This window comes from Chelonoidis abingdonii, chromosome 4 (assembly GCF_003597395.2).
Source record: "Chelonoidis abingdonii isolate Lonesome George chromosome 4, CheloAbing_2.0, whole genome shotgun sequence".
NCBI lineage: Eukaryota > Metazoa > Chordata > Testudines > Testudinidae > Chelonoidis > Chelonoidis abingdonii.
Window position 1 is genome coordinate 87,389,687 of NC_133772.1, and position 27,932 is coordinate 87,417,618.

The 27,932-nt window shown below is 47.9% G+C and overlaps 1 protein-coding gene and 1 non-coding gene across 2 annotated transcripts in view; one reads left to right on the forward strand and one right to left on the reverse strand.

Annotated features, from left to right (window-relative positions):
* The window catches only part of PAPLN (papilin, proteoglycan like sulfated glycoprotein), a 75,116-nt gene that overhangs the window by 36,404 nt on the left and 10,780 nt on the right, over positions 1-27,932 (forward strand). Inside the window, 16 exon segments of the mRNA XM_075065425.1 lie at positions 913-1,085; positions 1,793-1,916; positions 3,333-3,459; positions 4,549-4,614; positions 5,686-5,739; positions 9,538-9,745; positions 12,061-12,237; positions 13,398-13,554; positions 14,847-14,933; positions 16,025-16,295; positions 16,430-16,547; positions 17,297-17,426; positions 19,086-19,800; positions 20,979-21,116; positions 22,024-22,148; positions 26,796-26,934. Of these exon segments, the coding sequence (XP_074921526.1) occupies positions 913-1,085; positions 1,793-1,916; positions 3,333-3,459; positions 4,549-4,614; positions 5,686-5,739; positions 9,538-9,745; positions 12,061-12,237; positions 13,398-13,554; positions 14,847-14,933; positions 16,025-16,295; positions 16,430-16,547; positions 17,297-17,426; positions 19,086-19,800; positions 20,979-21,116; positions 22,024-22,148; positions 26,796-26,934 (2,809 nt within the window).
* On the reverse strand, positions 17,952-18,055 carry LOC116825390 (U6 spliceosomal RNA). The gene has a single exon (XR_004373830.1). It is a non-coding gene; the product is annotated as a U6 spliceosomal RNA (small nuclear RNA).

Here is a 27,932-nt window from a genome sequence, read left to right on the forward strand (position 1 = left end):
TTAACCTGGAGCAACTGCCATTTGGTCACCAGGGTACTAGGGATTTGTTTAGCCTGGGTCTAACATACCTGTTTCTCAGTACTTTACTGTACCCATCTGGCCTTGCCCCATCACACTTGATAAAGTCAAATCCAAACTTCTGCCACCTCTGCTTTCGGGATGGGCTCTCAGCACACAGGCCTCTTCTGGGCTGGCCAGTTCCTTGTACATTAGGCCCTATCTTCCCCATGCTCTATGGATGGACTCCTGACATGCTCTTGTACAGTACAAACATGGGAGGGTTTTCATTATGGTGTCAAAATGTTCTATGCCACATTGCAACACAAACACCTTTGCCCACCTAACAGAACAGGCAATAATCAGATGAGGAATGGAAAGTACAGCAAGGTCTGGAATGGAATCTGTAGCAAAAAGTTGGACCATGCAGTGGAAAAGGCTCACTGTGCAGAAAAGCAGAGAGCCTGAGCAAGACAGTAGGGAGCATCAGTGGGGCTAGAATGTTGTCACAGGATAATGATTTCCTACAGGGACTTGATTTGACTTGGCATTTATTGAAAACAAACACCGAAGGGAAACACAGCTGTTTATCTCCAGTGCAGAAGGTACTGAACACAAGAGGACATTCATTTCCCATGAGTTACCATGTATGATGCACCCATTGCCACTGTCTAATGGACACTGGTACGTTAGCCCAGCAGTTACTCTCAGCTTTTAGGAAGGTTATGGTGCTGGGTTTCAAGCTGTTGAACTGAGGGCTTCGTGAGTTGCTGATGTCCTGTGAGATCTAGAGCAGAGCATAAAGCCATGTTATATGGCATCTGGTTGAAGTGGTGTCAGCATATCATGTGAATAGTGGATCTTCCAAACCATTCATCCCCCACCTCCTCTCTTGTGCCCTTTGGCTTTGTCCAGCCATCAAGAATGTGCAGGGGGAATATTATCTGAATGGGCACTGGACGATTGACTTCAGCCGAGACCTGCATATCGCTAGCACAGTTGTGCACTACGATAGAGGCTCTGAAGGGGACCTGGCCCCTGAGCTGCTTCACTCCAGGGGTCCCACCACTGAGCCCTTAGTCATTGAGGTAAGCAGCTGTGTTTATCCTCTCTTAATATCGTCCTGCTCTGTTTGTAGGTCTTGGGCTACACGTCACATTTTGCAGAGATGATGTGCTTGGTTTCTACAGGATAATGTCAGAAGATGACAGGGGAGGTGATACACCTATACTGAGCCCAGTGAGCAAGGATATCACCAGGGCCAGCCTTATGATCTGTGGGGCCTTCCCCTGTAAGAAGGGGAACTATCAAGCCATGTTCACACCACTCTCTGCTCTGGTCCTGTTGCCAGAGAGGCAGCAGGAGGAGACCTGCTAGTGACTAGCTGTCTCTTCTTTCTGGTCAAGAAGCTAAAGAAGATAATAGGGGAAGCTCATGATTTAAAGATCTGGTATAGGATGGGGGCACCCAAGTAGCTATTCATTATGCTTGTGCGTAAGGCCAGCCCAAGGTACCACCTGCTGCCTATTAGAGGATCAGCACAATCAACCAGCTCTGAGGAAGATGCACGCTCTCTCTTCACTGGAAAAAGTGCTCTAAGTCTTAGAGTCTAAGATGTATTAGGGAGGAAACATAGCACAGAAAATAAATGGCCAATGAACAGAGGGGTGCAGGGAGCAGAAGGGGGAGTTTACCTTGCATGGATCCTGAGGTAAGGACGGGAAGCGTGGCCAAGAGACAGAGAGAAAATACTGTTTCGTTGTCTGGCTCTTACTTCATTCTCTTTCCTTTGCAGCTCATCAGCCAGGAGCCAAACCAGGGGGTGCAGTATGAATACTACCTGCCCATGCAAGGGTACAGCTCGGGCTACAGCTGGAGCTATGGCTCTTGGAGTGATTGCAGCTCTGAGTGTGGCGGAGGTGAGAGGGTTGGGAGCACCCTCACCAGTGGCAGACAGTACCCAATGCACAGCCAGTATCCAAAAGGGAAGACACTACGTACTGCCATCTGAAAAACTGTCAGTGGCCCCTTCCCCAGGGCTGTCCCACAGAGAGATTAAGGAGCATTGGCAGCTGCAGTAGGCTATGAAGGGTCTGTGAATCAGAGGCCAGGCTGGGGGTCACTGCAGGATTGTTCCCTACTTTCTGTTTTCAGAGGTTTGTCCAGTCTAGTTTTCTATGTCCTGAGTGATGGTGCTCCCACTGTTTCCCTTGGGGACAGTTTTCCAGACCAATAGATCTTTCTGTCAAGGATTTCTTTCTGACAGACAGCCTAAGTTTTCTTTGGTTTAGCTTCAGCCCTTTACACACAGTTTTGCCCCTTTGAGCCACCCAAAAAACGTCCTCACTAAGCCCAGCTCCTTGCTGCTCCACCCCCATGTGACTCAGCCTGCCACCGCTAGTGCCTCCATATGGAGCATCCATCCAGCAGAGAGGCTGCCAGAGCTCCCCTGTGGTCACGCTATGTACACATTAACACACTCATGGATTCTCAGTGAAAACCAGTTTCACAGTATGCTGAGCTCCTGCCTGCCCTTTCTCACCTTCTTTGCTAGTGGCTGCTGCAGTGACTTACCACTCTTGCCCATAATATGAGTTCAAGGATGCCTCTGTAGAAGGTGACATCACCTCCCCTGCTGTTATAATCCTGGAATAGGGATGCAGAGTTGCCCCTTTCCCCAGGGGCTGATCCACTTTCATCCTGGCTTAAACCCAGCCTCATTGGGCTGACCCTCAGATCTGCTATTGTAACAAGTCCATGCGTTGCAGACAACGGACACAATTACTAGATAAATTATGTCTGGCCGGGAACACCACTCAGGAGCCAGGATTAGAATCCTGGTTCTTCAACTTCCAAAACACAGGGCACAGTCACCTGAGCTAAAGGAAAATTCCTTCCGGGTCTCTCTTACCCTTCCAGTGGGCCCAGCCGCTATCTAGGGTAGGTACTTCTACAGCATCTTTCACCAGAATATTTGAGCACCTCACAATTGTTCGTGTGTTTATCCTCCCAACACCACCCTAGGGTAAGATAATACTAAGATCCACATTTTACAGTTGGGGAGCTGAGACACAGAGAGTCCATGGAGAAGCAGGGAATTGAACCCAGGTCTCTTAGGTCCTAGGCTACTGCCCTAACCACTGGGCAATTTATGGGGGAACAGATTGTATAGAGACTCCTGGAGCTGCACCTGGCCCAGTTCTCTCAGCAGCCTGCAGATGCTATGAGGGCTCCAGACTACCTCAGAAATGTGCCATTCCCCAAACCATTGCATTTAAATCCCTTTTATGGAGGGGCCACTTTGACTAGAATATTCTTTTCCTCTTCTCCTTTAGGTTACCAATCACGCCTGGTGTTCTGCACCATAGACAATGAGGCCTATCCAGACTATATGTGCAGGGACAAACCAAAGCCAGCCAATAACCGGACATGTGGTCTCCAAGCCTGTCCTCAGACAAAACGGTGAGACTTTCTCTTTCCACCTCTCTGGATTCTTCAACCCCTTTGTGAAGTATCTTGAGAACCAGGAAAAAGAATGCTGATTACCTTCAGCTTCCCCCACTGCCGGCCCAGTCTGGAGCTGATGAAAAACACATACACTTCACATGTCAGTGGAAACAGATGTCTCTAGAGCACCCAGGGGTAGGTGATATCTGAGCTGTGACTGGCAGAACAGTGGTCAATGGGATTTAGTGCCTTAGTCACTTTAGAAAGTGGGATATCGGCTGCTAAGTTACTTAGGCTATGTCTACACTATTGCGGTAAGTCAACCTACGCTACGCAACTCCAACTACATGAATAACTTAGGTCTGTACCGCGGGGGGTCGATGGGAGAAACTTACCCTACTCTTCTCATTGGGGGTAGAGTACAGGGGTCGACTGGAGAGCAATTTGTTGTTGATTTGGCAGGTCTTCGCTTGACCCGCTAAATTGATCTCCATGGATCGATCTCAGAGTGTCAATCCGGCTGTAGTGTAGAAGTAGCCTTAGGCACTTTTGAAATGTTTTATCCAAGATGTGAGAATGGATTTCTGTGCCCATAAGGAATGGATCTACATGGCCTGAGTCTGTGTCCAAAACCAGGGGCTCTCACTTTGCCTAGGTAGAGTTGCTGGGATATTATCCTAGCCAAAGTAGGGGAAGGAGAAGGATTCACTTAGTGTTCATTCTTCCCTTCACTTAGAGCTGGAAATATAAGAGCAAGGGGAGTTAACTTCCTGCATTCCCCAGGTCCTGCCCCTTTCTGAGAGGGCTGAGCCCTGCAGTCCTTCCTCCTATTGGGCTGTCAAGCTCCCACTTCCATTGCACTTACAGTTGGCTGCCACATGGCTCCAACTTGGGTATCTGCAGCATGTACCATTTTATCACCCTGGGACACCCTGGTGTCACCTCTTTGCATATCAAGTGGAATTAGTGTGAGACCTGTTGGAGCCCCTGTGTTTTGAGGGCACCTGGAGACCTAGGAACATTTCTGCCTACACAATAAGCTGTAGCTCTAGAATTCTAAATATTGCTTAAAGTTCTTTTCAAACCTTTGTTCTGTGTATAAAGGATATCTTACATCTATCTGCCGGGAGTGTGGAGCCACAGCGGAGCCTGGAGCTCTCAAATGAAGAGGTAACAAGAAGGAGATAGAGATTATAGAAAGCAGAGCTTCAGCTATTCTCTGCCCACTTCCCACCTAGAAAATCTAGTTGCTTGGTGAACGCCACTGGGTGTTTTCATCCTTGGTGATGGTCTAGGATGATGCTTTGCTTTTGATTCTCACCCCCTACAAATGATGGTGGAGGGTCCTGGGTACTAGAAAAGGGGAAGCTTTGCTCAGACACTGGTGAGCCCTACTGATTATTTGCTCTTCTGATGTGACTGTTGGAGGGGACACTTCTTTGTATCTTTCTGTTTCTGACCCTGAAATAAGCATTGCCATTTCCCTTGGGCAAGGCGGCTGCTTTTGAAGATTTTGCTCAATTTGTCAAGATGAAAAACTCGTAGAAAGAAACAGAAATGGGGTAGGACTGCAGTGAATCAGATTATTTAATAACTAGTCAGAATGCCAAACTTCCTTTTGTTGCAACCTCAAGTTTCCTCCGAAGCTCTTCTCCCAACAGCATGCGCTCCAGTTCAGGCACAAAAGTGCCTGGATGCAGTGTTTACTGTGATGATATGGCTCTCCACCATGGCACTGGAAGCAAAAAAGAGAAAAATTGTCCTCCCAGCAGACCACTCTACTAATGGCTGAGTGGGACCTACCACCATGTTGCCGTCTACTGTCAATAGAGTGGTCCTTAGGCATCTTTTTTCATGGCTTCAATCTCACAGGTCACCTTGGTTTACAGATGGCCTGTGATGAAAGAAGTGAGGCAGAAGATGCCTTGAGTACCAGTTGCAAAAGCCTCTGGTTGAATTTGGCCAATTATCATAAAGACCTTTTAACACAAGAGCGGCCATGCTGGGTCAGACCAAAAGTCCATCTAGCCCAGTATCCTGTCTTCCGACAGTGTCCAATGCCAGGTGCCCCAGAGGGAATGAACAGAACAGATAATCATCTAGTGATCCATCCCCTGTTGCCTATTCCCAGCTTCTGGCAAACAAAGGCCAGGGACACTCTCCCTGCCCATCCTGGCTAATAGCCCTTGATGGACCTATCCTCCATGAACTTACCTAGTTCTTTTCTGAACCCTGTTATAGTCTTGGCCTTCACTACATCCTCTGGTAAGGAGTTCCACAGGTTGACTGTGCGTTGTATGTGTGTTTCTTTTGTTTATTTTAAACCTGTTGCCTATTAAGCATATTATACTGTGGCTTTATGGGAAAATGAAGAATTGGTTTTTTAATTCCACTATAGCATCTGCAAAATCTTGATCAGTGAATTTGTTTTGCATGGTTGGCAGCCTGATTAATCTGGGCAGTCTGTGCCTGGCTGCTGATTTTTGTGAGGGAATTTCTAGTTATTTTGCAGATTTAGACAGAGTTTTTTAAATTCGTGGCAGCACAGAATTATATCTTGTGGGGAACAAACACCAGGTTATCTTTGCTCAGATTTCATCGTGTGGCACTCACTGACGTACTGGAGGTGTTGGGTGAATTTTTAACCACAGTCTGTGACTTAGCTCCATATCCCTCCTGTTTGCTAAAGGTCATTTGGAAAGAACTAGGTCCATTGTTGGTTCATTGCCTCCTTTGAAGAGCACAAGTTGCCATCTGCTTTGAAGGACACTTGCATATGCCCTTTGCAAAAGAAACCATTGCTTGACATTAACTATATGAGCAATTATTTAACCATTTTAATCTTCCCTCTTTTGGGTAAGATAACTGAAAAGATTGCAACAAGATGCTCTTATAGTATCTAGGTGCCCCAGATCTCCTTGGCCCTTGTCAGTATGGTTGCAGACTTGTGTATGGTACAGAAACACAACTTGATGGATAATGAATGATCAGGTGTCCACACTAATACTATTAGATCTATCAACTACCTTAATTGCAGTTGAATGTGAGTTGTTTATGACTGGCCTAGGGTTAGGGTGACCAAACAACAAGTGTAAAAAATCAGGACGGGGGTGGGGAGGTGATGGTAATAGGAGCCTATATAAAGAGAGACCCAAAAATCAGGACTGTTCCTGTAAAATCAGGACATCTGATCACCCTACCTTCAGTCATAGGTAGGAACTGAGTGTCTCTATTCCTTCCTGGCTGAGAGAACCCAGAGTTATATTGGGAAATTGCTCATTGACCTTGAAGGCATTCTTGTATTGTGTTGCTTCTCTTGCTCAGTAAATATATGGGACCCTTAGTGGAGTTAATGAGGAGGATGGGCTGAGGACTCAGTCTGGTTAAGATGAAGGTGATGATGACAGGCTGGGGGAACAAGTAGAAGGAGGTGGCAAAAATTATATCTACCCTCTTGACTAATCAGTGGAGCTGTTTTAGCTGGAGATCACTTGATTAACTGGAAGGTAGCTGACAGCAGGAAGTTCTCCATGAGCACCCCTTACCTCCCCAGAGGGGAGGGCAAGTGGGGTAATTTGCCCCAGGCCCTGGGCCCTGCAGAGGCCCCCATGAGAGTTTTTCAGGGCCTCTGGAGCGGGGTCCTTCACTTGCTTCAGGGGCCCTGGAAAACTCTCGTGGGGCCCAGGCTCCTGGAGCTTCTTTTCTCCGGGTCTTCGGTGGCAATTTGGCGGCGGGTGTCCTTTGGCTCCAGAACCCACTGCCAAAGTGCCCCGAAGACCCGCAGCGGAGTGTCCTTCCACCCCAGGACCCACCGCTGAAGTGCCGGGTCTTTGATGGCAATTCGGCGGCAGGGGCCCCCCGCTGTCAAAGACCCCAGGCCTCCTGAATCCTCTGGGTGGCCCTGCCTCTGACTTTGGGCTCCACTGGGGTCCAAAATCATAGGCACCAATGTTGTGGGTGGTCTGGGGCTGGAGCACCCATGGAAAAACAATAGTGGATGCTGAGGACCCACCGGCAAGCCCTTCCTCCCCCAGGGAGGCCCCCAGTGGGCCTCACCAATCAGCATCTCCCCATCCCCCCAGCACCTCCCTTCTCCCGCAATCAACTGTTTGGCGGTGTGCAGGAGGCGCTGCGGGGGAGGAGGAGGAGCGGGGGGCAGGAAGAGGCAGGGGAGAGGGTGGAATGGGGCCGGAAGAGGTGGGATGAAGGAGGGGCTGGGTGACATCATGGGAGATTTCCCCAGATGCTGGGGAGTGGAAGGGACCGAACCCTTCTGGATTCCGGGACACTGCTCTGCAGCATGGTGGGCTGGTTGCTGCCTGAGAGAGCCTGGCTGGGGAGGTTGCTTCCACTCCCTGCCTGGGCTTGGGTGCCAAGGATTGGGGATGAGTGAGCTGGAGCCCCTGCTCCCAGCACGTTTCCAGCTCTCTCAGCTGCAGTCCCTGGTGGCTGAGTCTCGGCAGGGAGCAGAAGCCACCTCCCCAGCCAGGCTCTCTCAGGCAGCTGGCAGGCTGCAGGGCAGCAACCAGGAAGGGGCGGCTTTAGAAATGACTCCCTTCTGCTCCCTGTCCAGGCTCCCTCTTGCCAGGGAGAGCAGCAGGACATGCAGGGAGGCCAGGCACAGCGGGAGGACAGAGCGCCCCCTCCCTGCAGGTAATGTGCAGCGGGGAGAGCACGGTGGCTCAGGGCTGGGCACGGAGGGGTGGTTATTCAGGGGGACACGTGCTCTCCCCTTTAGATCATGCCTCCCAGTATGGGGAGGCACCAGTTGTCTATGGGGCACTCTTCAAGGCATGCTGCAAGGCTCATGTGTGTTCCCAGGGTTGGAGCATGGGTAGAAAGGGCTAGGGCAAGGGTTTTCAAACTGTCATCATGTGGACCTCATCCTAACAGTGGGCTTATCTTGGTGAGCCCTCCTCTTCCAACTTGGTGACAACTACTGCAACTGCTTACATGACAAAGGGTTTGTCTAATGAATGTTTAGCCTTTTTAAATGCAAGTCAGCAGTTGGAAATAAGGACCTAAGCCAGCACCGTGTGACAAGGAAGTTATCCACTGACCACCAGCAAGGGGTCACCACCCACACTTCAAGAATTGGCTTTGAGACAGAATGGGGTTTTGGTTTGTCTCTATACGGTAGCTTGTGGCTGAAGTTTAAGTGGTCGGGCTGATTGCATTGCTAGTCTTCTGTTGTGCAGTCCTGTATGTGATGTTTTCATGGATAGGGCCCTAGTGTGATAGAGGGATGCCTTTTGTCCCTCTTCCTTTTAGAAATAAATAAAAGTGGTGCTCTAAGGGCATGGCTACACTATGGGCACTACAGAGGCACAGCTGTAGACACTTCCTACATCGATGGACATGGTTTTTCCATTGATGTAAGTAATCCACCTCCCTGAGGGGCGGTAGCAAGGTCAAAGGAAGAATTCTTCCAGCGACCTAGCCTCATGTACACTGGGGATTAGGTCAGCTTAACTATGCCACTCAGTATGAATTTTTCACACTCCTGAGTGACATAACTAGGTCACTCTAAATTTAATAGTAGACCAGGCCTGAGGGGTCCCCACGCAGTCAGAAAGCCAAGTGGGTTACACTTACAGATTGGTTCCACAGCGCTGCCCCATCGCCCTCATATGCTATGCAGCAATTGTTCCTGTTTAAACTCACCTGTAACTTTATTCCAGCTACATTTGAGTTTCTGCCTCTGGTAATGTAATGGTGCTCAGCTCCACACAGACTGACTCAATTTATGGTCAGCTTGTGTAGGCACCTGTTACTTTCGTGCCTGCCTCCTGGACATGCAGGTATTATGCACTCTCTCAAATTGCCACCTTCACCAATTTTCTTGAGTGGAAGACTAAAATATGACCCTGTGACGTCCTGTCATGCTGTGATGGCCCTTTGTGTCTTCCTTCCTTTCTGTTGCTGATGTCACAACACAAAAAGAGATTTTTCCCTAACTAGTTGAACTGGGGATTTCAGGGTTAACCTTGGCCCTTTGGGCACCAGCTGTGATACAGCAAGCCCTAAGTACAGAGACTTCCTTGCTAGCCCTCTTTGTTCATTGGTTCTGTGACGGCTTTCTGTTACCTACAGCTGGAAAACTGGGGAGTGGGGAGCCTGCTCAGCCACCTGCGGGGGAGGTACCCAAACTCGCTCAGTTTACTGCATGTCATACAATGGACAAGGCTCCCCTGGGGTGGTGGATGATGCCAAGTGCATGGCCTTTGCGGAGCAGCCTCGCAGCACGCAGCCCTGCAACATGCGACAGTGTGCGACGTGGACCACAGGGCCCTGGTCGGAGGTGAGTTCACATGTTGAGTCCAACGTACATATCTGACAACCACCCTCTGAGCTAACACACCAGGGATTGAATCAGGGATCTTCAGAGCTAGAAGTGTGAAATGCTACAGCTTGAGCTAAAGAGACAGGTTCTCCATCTAGGGCGGCAACAGACTTAGATCCTGTGCAGATTGGGCAGAGAAAGGGACTTGTAGAACATACTCTGTGTCGACGGAGGACCAAATCTGCCTTGGTCCTTCATCTACAAAGGCATTGCACTAAGTTGTATGTTTGGGCAGAGTTCAGCCCATACATGATATTGCGAGTTGGATTGTTGGTGCCTGGGTATATTTGTGTCTCCATAAGGGGGCAGTCTTTGAACCACTTACATGCAGGCCAGCCAATGAGGAGGACATTTGAAATCCTAGAAACAAAGAAAGGGGAGAGATGAAGGACACCTATTAAGTCCTGTCTAGTTGATCTTCAGTGCTGGGCTGAAATTTATTCTCCAGAACTTACATTCAGTTCAGCAGTATAGCCTGGCAACATTTGTATTGCTGTGTTGAGACATTGCACTACCTGAAAATGTACAGCACCATAGAATCATAGAAGATTAGGGTTGGAAGAGACCTCAGGAGGTCATCTAGTCCAACCTCCTACTCAAAGCAGGACCAATTCCCAACTAAATCATCCCACCCAGGGCTTTGTCAAGCCGGGCCTTAAAAACCTGTAAGGATGGAGATTCAACCACCTCCCTAGGTAACCCATTCCAGTGCTTCACCACCCTCCTAGTGAAATAGTTTTTCCTAAATCCAACCTAGACCTCCCCCACTGTAACTTGAAACCATTACTCCTTGTTCTGTCATCTGCCACCACTGAGAACAGCCTCGTTTCATCTCTTTGGAACCCCGCTTCAGGTAGTTGAAGGCTGCTATCAAATTCCCCTCACTCTTCTCTTCTGCAGACTAAATAAGACCAGTTCTGCTGCCTTTCCTCATAAGTCATATGCCCCAGCCCCCCAATCATTTTCATTGCCCTCCGCTGGACTCTCTCCAATTTGTCCACATCCTTTCTGTAGTGGGGGATTGGAGGCAAAACTGGATGCAATACTCCACATATGGCCTCACCAGTACTAAATAGAGGGGAATATCACTTCCCTCGATCTACTGGCAATGCTCTTACTATAATGCAGCCTAATATCCTGTTAGCCTTCTTGGCAACAAGGACACCCTATTGACTCATATCAGCTTCTTGTCCACTGTAATCTCTAGGTCCTTTTCTGCAGAACTGCTGCTTAGCCGGTCGATCTCCAGCCTGTAGCAGTGCATGAGATTCTTCGATCCTAAGTGCAGGACTCTGCATTTGTCCTTGTTGAACATCATCAGATTTCTTTTGGCCCAATCCACCAATAGGCCACTCTGGACTCTATCCCTACCCTTCAGCATATCTACTTCTTCCACCAGCTTAGTGTCATCCACAAACTTGCTGATGGTGCAATCTATCCCATCGTCCAGATCATTAATGAAGATGTTGAGCAATCTAATGTGACAATGTGGCATAATATCATGGCGTTACAATTCCCGAAACAGATTCAGGACTATACATTTGTCCTGAAAGATGCAGAAAAAAAATATATGAATATGGTGACTGCTACAGATTCCAGAATGGTTTAGATACTAGGAATCACAACAGTGAAATTAAAAGAGGAACATGGCATTGAAAAACACTAAAAATATATATAAAATGTAATTTCTAGCATAGTGGTCACAACACAGCCCCACCCTGTGAAAAAACAGAGAGTTCCTCTTCTCCCTCTGTCATCAGGAGAAACAGATTAGGAGCGAGACTGTGGATCACTTGAGTGGGACAAGGTCTTTGGGCCCGGGATCTGGAGAATGTAAGACCATAAATCCTCTTCCCTGCTCTGAAATCCTTACCTTGTGCTGATTTCTGGCAGGAGCCACTAACATAATAACCTGTAGCTTGTGTGTATCACTTTGCATCAGTAGATCTCAAAGCACTTTACAAAGGTCAGTATCCTCATCAATGGAGAAACTGAGAGGTGAATAACTTGCCCAAGTCATCTAGCAAGCTAGTCGTAGAGTCAGGAATAGAGCCCAAGTCCCAGGTCAGTGCCCTGTCTGACAGGCAACTCTGCCTCTTATACAGCCTAAGAACGATGGCATCCCAAGAACATACGCATTAGGCTGCTTCTCCAGTGGTGGTTCATACTGTACATTTTCAAAGCTGATGTCTATTTTGAAATTGGGAAGCAGAGCCAGGAAACTTAGAGGTACCTGGCTGCATTCCCTATAACAATCAGGGTCCTTCTTGCAGTGCTCAGCTAGCTGTGGAGAGGGCATTCAGACCCGGACTGTCACCTGCAGAACTGAGCTGGGCTCTCAGACTCAAGACTTTGCCTGTCTGACAGAGCCTAAACCACTCCTCAGCCAGCCCTGCAGCAAGGAGAATTGCATCCAGAAAATTGGTTGGCACATTGGAGCCTGGGGCCTGGTGAGTGTTGTTTCCTCATGGTGCTCACTTCATCATTTAACTTGTGCTCATGCAGTGTTTCTCACATATCGTGCTGTAAGTGAATCGGTCTACATGTTGGTTGTTGAGGCCGGAAGCACATATTCCTTCATTATCAGCTCCATAGCTAACTGTCACAGCTTGTGTCTGCTCCAAAAACAACTGTGGCAGCATGCAGCTGATACACTGAAACAATCCACTCCTGTTGCTTTCGTTATTCCCATTTCCGTGACACCATTGTCAACATCACAGCTACCCATTTGAATGTGACAGACTGAGTATGAGGAAGGCTCCATCTCTATTGGGCTGGACATCATGTTTGGTGAATTGAAGTATGTTTCTGAAAGGGTTCAGGGTAACCCAGTTTAAACAGAAGGCTGTCTGCCTAAAATTTAGATAGATGGCCAAACTGTGTTTAGCCTGACTTGTGGTCAGGATCAACACCAAAGCTAGTAGGCAATTTCCCAAACTCAAATTTGCCCCATCTGTGCCAGCTGAGTTAGCCTGGACTGGCTTAAAAGATGCTAAGCACAATTCCTGGCACCATGTAGATGGAGTCTTAACAAGGCTAGGTGAGCCCTTACACCTTAATCTGGTTCTGTCTGATGTGTAGGATTCCAACAAACTGAGGGAATGGGTGCTTGGTTTGGGTGCTTAATTTTGAAAATGATGTCCTGTATCTGATTAAAGGAGAGAAGTTTCTTGTTGGGGCAGATGGTTTTTATACAGATACTTGCTCCCCATTCCCTGACTAACTTGCCTTCATTCCTGGCTGCTGCCAATCCCTCCTTGCCACCCCCACCTTACTTCCTAGCAAAGGTGCCAATGCCAGTCAGCTATGCTACCACAACCATCAAACCTGGTTTCTCCGTTGTCAGCCCCATTGTAATTTGGTACCTGGCCACAGAGAAGGGGGACATTAGGACTGTGCCTAGCACGGCTGTTGGATGCCAGTAACAGTCGAATTGCTTCTAGGCATGTTCAACACTTCCATGTTGGTCACACTGTCATTCAGCAGGCTGTCATGAGCTACGCTTTGACATGTTTTGCCAGTTGCTAACCATGTTCCTGGTCAGCATGCCAGGCTCATAGCATTACTGTGTTCTGTCTTCCTGCTCTCTCTCCTCATCTTTCTGCCCAAGTGTTCGAAGAGCTGCGACTCAGGCATCCGAAAACGCCAGGTCATCTGTGCTGACGGCGATTCCAAATTCTACCCCCCTGAGACATGCAAGGCCAGCCAACCACAGACCCCAGCCATGCTGGGAAGCTGCAACACTCAGCCCTGCTATCTGCCACAGCGTAAGTGACATTACTAGACATCTGGATTTTCCTAGGATGTTCCTGCTTTTGAATAAAAATTCCCAGTATCCCATGCCAGCAGGGCTGATTGTTTTGAGGCCTCTGCCTCTTGCCTGCCCATTCGTGCAACTTTCATAGAGCAGCTAGTTTGCTCCATCTTCCCGCAGCGTCTGGAATGGGTTTCCTGCTACCTATGCTGTCTGAAACATGTTCATCAGGCATGTGAGCAACACCAGTGCCTTCTCCTTTTGAGACTGATGCTTTTAATTCCTGTATTTCCCTTACCTGTCTGATGGCCTCTGTTTGGCTGACACTGAGGATTGCATTAGGGACCACCAGAACTAAAACTGTGAGTCTCTGCAGCTTGGGCATGGATCTGTAGCCTGGGGCTGTAACAGTCTCATCTTCTGTGGATCAGGTATAGATGGGGGCACACAACATGCTGACCAGGGTGTTGTTACAAACGCTAGCTCTCCATACTTCTCCCTTCAGCCATATAGGGGAATCAAACCAAATGTACCAAAACCTGTCCTCCTGGGTGTATCACCACAGAACTAGGGGTACTGTTTCGATATTCCATCCAGTCCAAGCTGTCCCTCAGCATGGATGCTCTGACCAAACAAAATTCCTCATTGGCTTCAGGGCTTTGAGGTCTCCTACTGGCCACATTAATGCTATGGTTCCACTCCCAAAGCCACAGGACCCACTCCTGACTGATAAATGAACCAAGTTTGGCTTCAAGCAACAGCAACCTAAAAATGGGCCCCAGAATTAGTTACCTGAAGTCTCACATGACAGAGCAGACAATGTTTCACCATTGCTTTGCAGTGCTAACCATAGTCATCTTTGTTAATCCATCTTACTGTCTCACTAGCCCTTGCTGGGCAATTAATTTTTGGCACACTGTGAGAGATGGATTCTGTTGTCCAGAGTTAGGATATTGCCCCTCCTGGCCTGAAAGCTAAAGGCTGAAGAGATGCTGCTGTGCGCAGCTGTGTCATGGCAGATCCACAACGTGACATTTTCAATATGTCATCTGGTTGGCTAGGGGCTTTCTCTCCCTCTTTTTGCCTTATAGGAATGTGGCAGTGGATTGTGCAGGTTGACAGAGAACAATGCCAAGCTCCTCCCACACTGGGTCCCCCCACGAATTGAAATAACTTTGGGGACACTTTATCCCAATCTGAATATTTCTTCTCCTGTCCAATCCCATGGCACAGGTGAATACAGACACCTGTATTCACTAGTCCAACCCACCGCCTATATTCTGTCATTTTTCCATCTCCTTGCAGAGGTTCCCAGTATGCAGGATACCACAGGGTATGACATCAGCCGAGAGTACTTGCTGACCCGCTACTACCCAGACAGTGGCACAACAGGTTTGGAGGTCTTATGTTTTCTTTTATGATGTCCTCCTCACTGTTTTCTTTATTTCCTTCCTTTATGTGGTTTCCATGAGCTGCCAGGAATCCTAGGGTGAGGAAAAATTTGTAGATCCTTTTATATCTATATTGAGTTGTATCTAGATACAAATTCATAAAGGAATGTATATATGTATGCATTTTGATTTTGATATGGGCAGCATTAGGCATAGGGTAAATAGATATGACTGCCAAGGAGGCACTCCAAGAGGTCGCCAGGAGAAAAATAAGTTTACTATGGTCCCTTGTCAGCAGGCCAGTCCCAAACCTTTCTTCGCCACCTGCAGACTTTCTCCCCATCTCCTCTCTAGAAGAGTTCCCCTGTTTCCACTTGGTTTTGTGTTGCAGGCATCTTTAAGTTTCAAGTCTGTCCCAGAATCTTGCATTGGCAGCTCCAGTGCCTAATTTTGAACTACTGCAGCTGATACAAAAGATATATGGGAACTAAAGACACCCAGAGAATCTGGGAGAACAGGGAACCCCCACTTGGAGGAGGAAGTGAAACAGGTTGGGGTCATCTCAGGTGTGTTAGTGAGCTGGGTGGGTTGGTAGAAGAAAGGGAGTAGCCAGCAAGTGATCTGAGGTGACTGATGCCATATTCATTCTTCACTAAGGTCATCATTCCTTCGAAGGCCAGTCCCTGTGTATTGAGAAACCTGCTAAACAGTTGCCCTCAGTCACTTTATAATAGGAATATTTGAGGGGCAAAACTGCCAATCTGATGTAGCTAACAGTGTCACCTGAACTAGTGCGAGGACAGGAAGAATATTGTTAGAGACCATTTCTTAAGGGTAATAGGTTATCTGGTAGCACAGTAATCTTAAGGAACCAGAATTCATTGTGAATGGGAACCAAAGCTTCAGTCAGGAAGTTTCCTGTGACTTTCTCCCAGGTGAAAAATGTATGTTAACAGGTCTGGCCTCAGAGTCGGATTGGTAGAGGACTCCTTTCATCTATCAATGAGCTTTGAACAGACGCAGAGGAAAGAGAGACTGGATTTTGATGCCCACCTGAAATGGGCTGCATGCGTTAAGGATTTTTCTTTTCAGTTTATAGCAATGAAAGAACAGTCCAAGGTAGCGCCACACACCAACAGTTCCAGCCCAATGAAGATCATAGCTCCAACTTCTTGCCTCTTCGCTGGGAATCTCACTCAAGCCCTTCAGGATCCCGGCAGTTCAGCTCCCATCAGGATATTGCCACAGGAACTGGCCCTTGGGACTGCAGCCAGATCCCTCATGGCTGCTGCTCAGATGGTCACACTCCGGCTTCTGGCCCCTTTGGGCAAGGCTGCCCTTTCAGCACATGCCTTCAGAGCAGGTTGGATGAAATAGTGGGGTTTGGGCTGGTGGAACCACCCTCTATGACTGGGTTGATGTTTACAGACTGCATTTGTTGGGTCAGGGTTTCAAATAAGAAAGATTTTGCTAAAACCCTTTATCTTTTCCCTGCAGGTATGGATGCTGCCCTGATGGAATATCAGCTGCCCAGGGCCCCAACAATGTGGGTTGCATGCAGTATTACAGTGATGATTATGTGAGCAGAAACAGGCCCACTGCAGCCTCCCCAGTGGTAAGTAAGTGCCAGAACTCTCTAGAACCTTTTGCTAATAATATTGAGATCTGGTTGAAATAGTCCATTGTTTTCAGGGTTTGGCTCTGGCCCTAGAGACTGATGTCCTGTTCTGCTCTTCCTTTATGTCTCCTGACTATAACTCTGGGGAATTGATAGAGGGAGGATGCTAGATGCCCACTAAGTCAACTTTCCTATCTGCTGCCGCTCAGTGAGCCCCAGTGGAATTCCTTCGTGACATGGGTCCGGGTGGTGGAGTGGCAGCTGCAGCTTGCGCTGCCAGGTTGACAAGTGGAGCACCCTCGTTTGGGGAAGACTCAATATTCCTCATTGTAGGACGCTGAACCAAACTCTCTCTCTCAAGGCAACCAGAAATCGGCAGCACTGCATGCACAGAGGGAAGTATTTAATTGTTGTGCCTGTGTTTGACGTATGGTTCCTGCCATTCTGAGGCTACCTTGGATGTGATTGTTTTTTCCTGATAATGTCAGTTGATAGGTCTTTGCAGTGGGAGATGCTAGGTTCCAGGACTGTGTAGAGTCAGTTTGGGCTAACAAGGTGGTCCACAACAGGTTAGTGGGGCATGCCAAAATGCAAATAGGGGCTGGATGGCGTAGGAGATACGGAGAGTTTCACACTTCAAAGTTGCTCATTTTAACCTAGCCTAAGTGAATAATGACTGACATTCCATACCATACCATACCTGGTGCTGCAGCAGTAACTTTTGGATTTGAATTCCTTTCACTAAGGCAAGCCAAGCTTTGTCCCAGCAGAACCCGTCTGATGAGTGTCGAGGTTCTTTGTATGGCTGTTGCTATGACAACATTGCTTCAGCTTCGGGACCTCAAGGGGAAGGATGCCTCAACAGACCCAGCCAACGTAAGTGATGTTTTGGCTCCCTGCTTTAGAAATGTGCCTCCCCTGAAAGGAAAGTCCTGCAGAATGTAATAGAAAATGTGAAGCTTTGTATAGGGTTTTTCACCTATCCTGTAAAATGTAATAAAAATAATCTCCCTGCAATAGGATTCTGTATGATGGTTGGAAAAAAAATTAGAGAAATTCCTATTAACCCATATTAACTTCCTATTGATTTCATCTCTGTTGGAGTCTATAGGACTTCCTCATAAGGGCCACTCTGCAGGCCAGGACTCACTCATGGCATCTCTGCTTGCATTGATCCCCTGTCATTTGCCTTGATCCATAATATGGAGGTATATGTATCTCTTAGAACTGAAAGGGACCTTGAAAGTTCATCGAGTCCAGTCTCCTGTCTTCACTAGCAGGACCAAGTACTGTCCCTGACAGATTCCCCCTGCTGCAATCCCTAAAAGGCCCCCTCAAGGACTGAACTCACAACCCTGGGTTTAGCAGGCCAACCCTCAAACCACTGAGCTATTCCCCCCCACAAAAATGGAATGCTTCACGAATTTGCAAGTCATCCTTGCATAGCGGCCTTGCTAATCTTCTCTGTATCATTCCAATTTTAGTAAATGTGCTGCCGAAGACAAGCTAGGAATCATCCCATTATCAGTGGGCCATATCCCCCCCCAGACAAGCCTATTGACCGCAGTATGGTTTCAGGGCTATAACTAGGGATCAAATGTGTCACTTAGGGCTTCAGCTGAGGATTTTAAGCCACATCTCTGAGTAGGGGGCACTAAAAAGGCATGGTGCTCCAGGAGGAGCTCCAAGGAAATTGTGTCACTCAGTTTTGTTCTTTAGCTCAGAGAGCTTTCCAAGTTCCCCATTCTAGGATAGAGCTGCTCGATCCCCCAGGACACCAGCTGTACTTGGCAGAGTAGTGTCAGGAGTGTGCTTATTACATCACCTTCCCCAACCCCCTTCTCAGATCACAGGGACAGCCACTGGGAGCATTTCTGCCCAGCCACCCCCGGGAAGGAACAACTTCTCGCTCACTCCTCCACACCCCTACAGTTGCCACTCATAATCTAGGCTGTAACATCTGAAGCTGTTTCTCCGATTCATCATGGCTCTAGGGAGTCAGAATAGTGCCTGTCAGCCAGCAGAAAGCCCAAGGTTCATAGTGCCACGGGGTTACATTTATTCCTCTGTCCTAGCATGTGGGGTTCAGAGCACCTTGTGTTACCCTAGGTTTTGTGACCAGTTCTGGTTTCAAGCCTTGGGCTGGATGAACTTGGAATGACACCCTTCCTCCCTCTCCAGTCCCATAGCAGGAACCCCCGAGTACAAGAATAACTCACAATTGTGTAACACTGTGCTGGGCTATAAAACCTAAATGAAGACCAGCAGCTCCTGGGAGGTAGGTGGTGTTATCTCCATTTTACACATAAGGAACTGAGACACAGAGAGGTGAGTGTGTCTTGCTCAAGGGCAGAGTTAAGAATAGAACCCCAATCTCCTACTGCCTAGCTGGGTGTGCTACCCATGAGAATTCTCCATCCATGGACAGCAGCCTTGGATAGCATGGTGATGAAACTATGTGCTCAGTAGAAAGAAGATTCCAGGAGTCAGCTCTCACAATCAGGTCTCTCTTTCTTTTCTGCCGTTTGTTGGTAGCATATCCTGTCAAGTGTCTGCTGCCCAGTGCCCAGGGCCCCTGCACAGATTGGACCACTCGCTGGTACTTTGTAAATGCTGTTGGCAAGTGCAACCGGTTCTGGTATGGTGGTTGCCATGGTAACACAAACAACTTTGCCTCAGAGGAGGAGTGCATGAGGGCCTGCCAAGGCTCCATGGGAACAAGCAGCGTGGGGCACCAGCACCACAGGGGGACTTCGCACATCCACTCTGGCTCTCACCTACGAGAGGGAGAAGCCCAAGGACACCCGCAGCCATCTGCAAGAGGAACTGAGAGTCATAGCCAAGAAGGAGAAACACGAGGGTCCTTCCACATTGGCCAACCTGGGCCTGATAGCCATACAGCATGGCAGGGCACAGGGCTGCACCACAGGGAGAATGGTTGGAGAAGGACCATGAATGTGGATATACTGCCAGAGTCTTCACAGAGGAATGGCACATTGGTTAGCCAGCACTGGGGTTCTCATCACTCTGCAGCTCCTGGGGGAAGGAGGACAGACCAATCAAGCCGGCTGCATGGGAGAGGGGAAACAATGGTGTCTGGGCACTCAGAGAGGCAGCTAACTGTCAATGGGCAGGTGGTGCAGCATGAACATGAGCAGTGGCGGAGTTCCTCTGGAGCAGACACTCCTGGGGTGGATGGATTTGGGCATCAAACCTCGCCAGGTTCCACCTTGCAGCGAAGCTTGTACAGGTGACACTTTTATACTACCCCACTGTGATACTGAAGCATCGAGTGCCATCTTCTACAGGGGGAAATGTTTTTCAATCCACAATTAACTCACTCTTCTGAAATGTCCCACTACAGATTATTTACAATAGTGTGCCTGTGGAAAGCCAACTGTCCATGGGATGGGGATGTCTAGGACCCACTTTACCTCTTCTGGAGCCCAGTCCTGCACATCTCATACAGCCATTGACTTGAGTGGAAGTATTGGGTGTGTAAGGAATGCAGGATTTGGCCCTTAATCTCCATCCTTTATATCAAGTGAGCACTTTACAGGGATCCTTGTTGGCCAGCTCTGGCTCCCATTTAAATCAACAGGGGTTGTGCCTGCTTACATCAGGGTTAAATTTGGCCCTGTCTGCAATTTCAAGACTTTATTTTGGCATGGTAACGGAGCAGCAGTAGGTTAATACTAGAGACGGATCCAGATCCAGCTGATGAACACCCTACATATCAAAGGCATTTGGATTTCAGGATTTAGTTCAATTGTAAGTCTAGAGAAAACACTAGCTTGGTGGCTCCGGGGACCTGGATTCAGATTTGATTTAGTTCTCCCAGACTAAGGGGTTTTAATGGTCTCTGCCTCTACCTCATCAATTGGCTATCCATAGCATTCAGCTTGTCAAGATCCGTCTTCTCCCTCCTAGGAGAGGTCTAGCCCTGGATTGCCGAGTGCAGGCTCTCAAGCCTCTAGTCTCTTACAGAGCTATATATAACAGACCTCTGGGTCACCTTAGCTCACTATTGTGCAACTCTCATCCTGTCCTGAAGGGCTACCTTACGGGTATGTCTACCCTGGAGCTAGAGGCATGATTTCCAACTTGGGTAGACATAGCTGCATTAGCTCTGGTTGAGCCAGTGTGCTAAAAATAGAAGAGTAGTCACATCAGAGAGAGGGCATAGCTGTCCAAGTATGTACCTATGATTTCAGACAGGATCATACATAGGCAGCGAGTCCCTCCTGCCAGTGTGGCTACACTTCTCTGTTTAGCACAAACGCTCAATCAGAACTAACGTGGGTATATCTACTGAAGTTGGAGATTATGCCTCCAGCTTCAGTGAAGATATACCCTTAGAGAAACCAGAGAAAGGGTGGGGGAGCGAGAGATGGACACAGGGAGTGAAATCATCTCTCTGTCTGTCAGAGTCATCCTGGAAGGAGCTGAGTCCTCTGTAGTGGAGGCAACCTTGGGACAGACCATACATCTTCTCTGCAAGGCTGGTTCTTCTCCCTTCCCCAGAATTGAGTGGCAGAAAGATGGGAAGCCACTATCATCTGACAGGTAAGTCTGGTCCCATGTTGCAATTCCTGTTCCGACATCACCAACCCCTCCCTCTCCGCCATTACAGTTTGCAGAATCTTTTTTCTAGAACATTCTCAAAAAACAAAATCACTAGGTAAACTGGAAAAGCCTCTCCTAACTGAACCCCACTACTAAGTGATACCAGAAAGACCTAGGCATAGCAATAACAAATAGGACGTTAATTGTTCGATGTGGTGCAGCTGAACACTTATGTATTATCAGGTGGAAAAGGATTATCACATGGCCAACTTTCAGCAACAACATCCAATTCACAAGTGGTTACACAAGTGAGTTTTGAGTGCAAAGTCCTTTTCAGTGTTGTTGGAAGACAATAGCGTTGTCCAGGAAGTGCATCGATAGCCTACCATGTATACCTTGGAGTGCCTTAATGCTGTCAGATTGTGGCCGCTCATCCCATTGAAAATTTAACTGTTTCGAGAAACCCTTCTTAAATCTCAGCTTTACAGAGTTTTCTGGGAGGTCTCCTGCAGCAGTTTGTTGCCCAGTAGTCACCTTCTATTGTAAAAACTAAGGTGGGAATATTGAACAGTTCCAAGTCTTGTTTTACAGTGAAGGGCCACACACTATGGCTGAAAGGGCAGCTCGGCACTTCAAGGGAGGGGACAATTTAAAACAGTCACTGTGTCTCCTCCCTCCCCTTTGTTTCTCCATCTCAGCTTCCTCTTGACCTCTGTCTCCCCTCCTCTCACCCATTCAATAGCCTGAGGAGTTTTGTATTCCAGTGATGAGGACTCAGCCATTCACCCCAGGGAAGTCATTGCAGTTGTGACATAAACAGGCCCAACTGGCCCATCAGAATGTGGCTTTAGACAATCAGCATCCATAGCCAGGTTCTCGTATGTAACTGCATGTGTTCTATCTGTAGGCATGCCTACCAGTCTGACAGTTCCTTGGTGATAAGCCGTGTCAGAGCTGAGGATGCTGGGATGTACACATGCATAACTTCAAATGGCAAGATGGAGAGCAGACACATTCAGCTAAGGATCAAAGGTGACTATTATCTTCCATTTAAAACCAGAATATTAATTCTTTTCTGCCCCTTTTTAAGAGTCATTGGTAACAAGAATAATTAAAGTCAGTTGCAGAGGCAACTTGTAATGGAACTTCGAGTAGACACAGCTGTGTATTCTGCTTAGGTATGTGCACACCCAGTGCACTGGCATTGGAGAATTTTGCCTAGCAATACTCATAGGAACTGCACTCGCCCCCTGATGTCTTAGCCCCTCCTTTGGCCATATAAGGGCAGCACCACCCCAACCCCCTCAGTTTTTTTGCATGACCTGTGGCTAGATTTGAAGCTCCATCATCACTTGATAATTGCCTGCTCTGTTCATTCCCTCTGAAGCACCTGGCATTGGCCACAGTCGGAAGACAGGATACTGGGCTAGATGAACCATTGGTCTGACCCAGTATGGCCATTCTTATGTTCTTATGTGGTGTTTTTCACCTCACACTCTTGGTCTTGGTCTGAGAGACTTTTTCTTGTATGTAGTAGTTAGTAGTACCTTAAGTCCTTAAGTTAAGTTTAGTGTTAGTATAATAATAATTGGAGTAGTTGGCTGCCCTCACCAGGGTTCATGCATTGTCCATCATGTGGGAGAGCTATTTTACAGATTATTTTAAAGTATATCAGGACTTCCGAAGGCGTGTGGCCACTACCCTGGGTATCCAGGCAGAATTTCTGCAGGAGAATACATTTAAGCTGCTGGATATTCTCCAGTCATCAGCTCCAGAGAGAGTAAGCATCCCAATAAACAAGGCTCTTCTGAAGCCTGCAAATGCACTCTGTTGCCTTTGTGGCAAATTGCTGGTACTGTTCTGCTGGGTCTCGCGCTTTCTCTTCTCTGGGGTAGGTTCAGGGCGCTATTGCTTGCCTCTGAACCGGTTCTTAATTACTCCACTAGTGTCCTTGGAGGAGGAGAGTGGAGAGGGAGGGACCTGGGCCCGCCCTCTACTCCAGGTCCCAACCCAGGGGCCCTGAGGGTTGTGGTGAACCACTTGAACTAGCGGTTCCTTCCCCTGGGTTACTTCCCTCTCCTACCCTTCAGCTTGTGAAGGGCTTCTTGCCTCCCTTCTACACAAGCCTGGTGCCCCTTACCTAGGGTTTCTTCTGGACTTCACAATCCACCGCAGCACTCCTCCAAACTTTCTATTTCTCTCTTATCAAACTCTTCTCTTCTCCAACTTCTGCAACCTGCACTCTGCTCCAATCAAACCTTCCTCCTTCAACTCCCACACTGTCTGACTGAAGCAGGGGTTTTTATCACATGACTGAAGTCAGGTGCTCTAATTGGAGTCAGGTGTTCTAGTTAATCTAAAGCAAACCTTCCTCCCTTGGCAGGGAATAAGGCCCCCTGCTAACACTCTCATGCTGCCCTCTGGCCATGCTGTATCACACTCCCACAGTGAAGCATTTGGAGAAACAGGACTTCACTCCCATGCAGGATTCTGAGGGTTTCCACTCCCACCTGGACCCTAACACTCTGATGGTAACTGAAGCGAATGACAGGGCACGGTAGGGGAGGTATAAGTCTACCCTTAAGACTAAAGGGTCCAAGAGGATGGACTAATGGGAAGGAAGATTTATCTCCCCTCTTCCCTGCAAATGCACATCGTGGACTAGCAGGCGTTGCTCTCTAAATATGACTTTGTCAGTTAGTTGGCCGTGTGCGTGTTCAAGGACAAGTTGCCAGAATCCTCCAGGGAAGAGTTTATGGTACTCATTGTGGAAGGCCGTATAGTGGCCACGACCTCGTTGCAGTCAGCTCTGGATGTGGTAGATGCTATGGCCAGAATTATGACATCAGCTGTGACTACGAGGGCCTCAGGGCTGCAGAATTCAGTCTGAGCCCGATGTGCAGCAGATCGTTGATGAATTACCATTTGATGGACGAGTTTTGTTTTCAGAAAAAAATGACAAAATCCTGCGCTCTTTTAAAGGCTCCTGAGCTACTTTACATTCTTGGGGAGTTTGTACTCTTGCCATGAAGAGATGCCACTGTAGTGGGCAGCAGCAGCAATACCACCCACAGTATTTTTTCAGACAACCCTTCCTTCATTTAAGGCAGCAGGACTATTCCCAGAAGGGTAGTAGAATCCTCTGGTTCTGGGTTTAACCAGATGGCTCCCCTTGTGCTGCAACCCTGCCCCGGCATCCAGCAAGTTCCTATTTTGACTCATGTGTCCAGGACAGCAATCTAGTGGTGTCCTCTTCTTCCCCATCCCCTCTGTTTGGGGACAGGCTCGTTCATTTTTACAGTTCTTGGGAATCGATTACCACAGCGAACTGGGTCCAAAACACTGTCAGATCATGTTATGCCATCCAGTTCTTCCCCCATCCATGTTCCCCCTCCCCTCTTCAGGGACCCCTCTCACAAGATACTGCTTCTTGAACAGGTTCAGTCTCTAATGGCTCTGGGGGCTGTAGAGGAAGTTCCCTTCCGGCATTGGGGTCAGGGCTCTACTCACAGTCTTTCCTGGATCCCAAGCCCAAGGGAGGGGTGAGACCTATCCTTGACCTCTGTGGCTTCAACAAATACAAAGCTGGCTTATATCCAGAATATCTTGGAGTACGTGTTACACCTTCAATCTTAAGGTCTGGCACTTATTTCATTGAGAGTCCACCTGGCAGCAATTCCAGCATTTCATCCATCCATCCATGGGAAGTCAGTGCTTTCAAACTCCATGGTAGTGAGGTTCTTGAAAGGAATCACTCATCTCCATCTGCTGGTTAAAGAGCCAATTCCTTTGTGGGACCTTAATACTGTCTTAGAGACTTTTATGGGGCCTCCATTTGAATCTCTAGCAACTTCTTTCACCCCTCCATGTCAGCAAACTGCCTTCTTTGAGGTGACGTCTGCAAGGAGGGTGGCTGGGTTATAGGCTTTAACAGTGGAGCTCCATTACACACAATTTTTGGAAGACAAAGTAACCCTGCAGCCACACCCTAAGTTTTTATCCAAAGTGGTTTCCCAGTTTCATTTGAAACAAGCTATATACTTACTAGTGTTCATTCCTAGCCACGTTCCATCCCAGAGGAATATCTTCACACACTGGGTGCCAGGTGATGTTTAGCTTTTTATCTGGATAGGACCAAAGCTTTCTGCTCCTGATCTCATTTGTTTGTGTCACGCACAGACCGCATGAAGGGTCAAGTGATCTCTTTACGAACAGTCTCCACGTGTCTAAGTTCCTGTATCATGACAGCATGCAAAGTAGTCCAAGCTACACCACCTCAAAGAGCCCAGGCAACATGGACAGCATTCCTAACTGCCATTCCAAGATTGGACAGTTGCAGGGCTGCCACTTGATTCTCTGTGCATATTTTTACAAACCGCTCTGGCCTTACTGCTGCACCCAGATGAGATGCAAACATTGGGAAGGCAATTTTGCAGTCCTTGTGTAAACAGACTCCAAGCCCCACCTCCTATGAGTACTGCTTGGAAGTCACCTGAGTAGAATGCACAGCTGCATCTGCTCCAAGAAAAGAAAAAAAATGTTTACCTACCTGTAACATTGCTCTTGGAGGTGTGATGCAGATATGTATTGTATGCCCCACCCTTTGTTCCCTCTGCATTGGAGTCTGTGCTGTACTTCTGATGTTCAGTGCAAAAGAAAAGAGGAGGTTGGGACAGTGCTGCCCTTATATGGCATGGGGATTGGGATATGGCTGCAGGATGTGTGCCCCACCCTTACAGGTATTACTAGGCAAAATTCTCAAGCTCCAGTGCACTGGGTGTGTGCACACATCTAATTAGACTACATGGCTGTAACATGTCTATAAGAACAACAGTTACAGGTAGATAACATTTTTTTTTTCTCCACTGCAGTGTCTTGCTACCTTCTTCCAGGGCAGTGGCAACAACGTGCTGAGAGCTAGCCATAATCCCAGCAATATGTTTCCTCAGCACAGTGACTGCTGAGTGTTAGCCCTGAAACCAGCAGTGAGAAACGCTGCAGTGCCAATCATAACTGGAGCAGTGACTTGCCCAATGCCAGTCACAGCTCCAGCAGGACAAGCTGCCTCAGTACATTTTATCCTAGAGTGCCATCTTCTCTCCCCTAACATTTTACTGGGTGCAGAGAGGGCTCTAAAGAAGGGGAATTCTGCAGGCCTTGGTCTGAAATCACTGTCATGGCTACCTGTCCTACATCACGTCATGTTATATGCTCTGCTGGGACAGACAACTCCACTGGGAGGTGCTGGAGTTTTGACCAGAATGGACCTTCTGGATAGCGAATTATTTATTATGTTTTTTTTAAAAAGTGCATTATAAAAAAAAGGACTATTTTAATAAAAGAAGGCTAAGCAGCTTCCTCTCACCCCTCCAGAGCGTGCCCTCATGCCTCCGCAGGGGCATGGGAAATATCTGGTTTCTCTCTGCCATTCTTTTGTGGTAATGGCAAAAGGCTTCCGTGCCTAAGAGATACTGCTGCATGCCCATTGATGGAGGAAAGGAAGGAGTCTAATATCCACTGCCTGCACGATTGTAGCTCCCATTAATAGGTATCACAGGCTTACAGCACTCATCAGTCAGAGAACAGATGCTTTAACTCTCCCAAGTTCACAGCAACCCTATAGAAGAGGTCACAGTGGATGGATCATATTATTCACGTATAGCATTTTATTTCGAATAGAGGACCGTGGATCTCCTCTGACAGACAGTATTAGAGGTCGGCTCCTTCATGGTCTGAATCACCATCACAGAGATCTCAGCAGAGGAGTTAATACTGTACAGTCACCTGGTTCCTCTGTACACCAGCCGCTCATGTACAGGTAAGGCCAGCAACCGTTCTCTGGCATGCCCAAGTGACATCCACCTGGTATCCATGTGAGGAAGATCTAGGTGAGAGATGCCCTCTTGCTTTGGGGGGCAATGGGAGGTGGTGGTTAGGAGTGTTGGATGGGTGAAAGTGGAGTTTAGCAAAGGTCCCAGTCACACTACTCTGAGAGTGACAAACTGTTCCATTCATAACAACCATGTTCCTGGCTGGGCAGTATCTGGTGGCTGGCAGTGGAGAAGAGTTTAAATGACAGAACACCTGGGCTGTGCTGGCTAACAACTGAATTCATTGCCATAAGGAAAGAAAACAAAACAGGACTATTTTAAACAAGCACAAACCAGATCCACTGAATAAAAAAGCCCAGCCCCACTCATCTAGAGTCTTGTGAAAACAAACTGTCTTGTGATCCTTCTAGTCCTGCCTGGTTTCCAACGGCTGAGCTGGGCATTACGCAAGAACAGCTACTAACGTAGTACTTCGATACTTCTGGGTTTTGCAGTAAATAGAGAAGGGGGAGAACTTTTTATTCACTTTAACCACACAATTTTGGTGGCTCAGATAAAATGGGACCAGTACCTGAGCCTTCCCTGCTTTCAAGTTTGCAGATCCAAACCTCAGTCAGGCCACGTCTACACTACGGGATAATATCGAATTAGCTAAAATCGGTTTTATAAAACTGATATTATAAATTCGATTTCATGCGGCCACACTAGGCACAGTAATTCGGCGTTGTGCGTCCATGGTCCCGAGCTAACTCATTTCGTGAAAGCGTTGCCATTGTGGGTAGCTCTTCATAGCTATCCATAGTTCCCTGCAGTCTCCCCGCCCCTTGAATTACTGGTTGAATCATTATTGTCGTGGGGTGGTTCTGGGTAATGTCATCAGGTCATTCACTTCCTCCAGAAACTTCAGCTGACAGATCCTTTCTGCGCCGTTTTTCCCTGGAATTGCCTGGAGATGCATACACGACCACCATGGACGCCGTTCAGC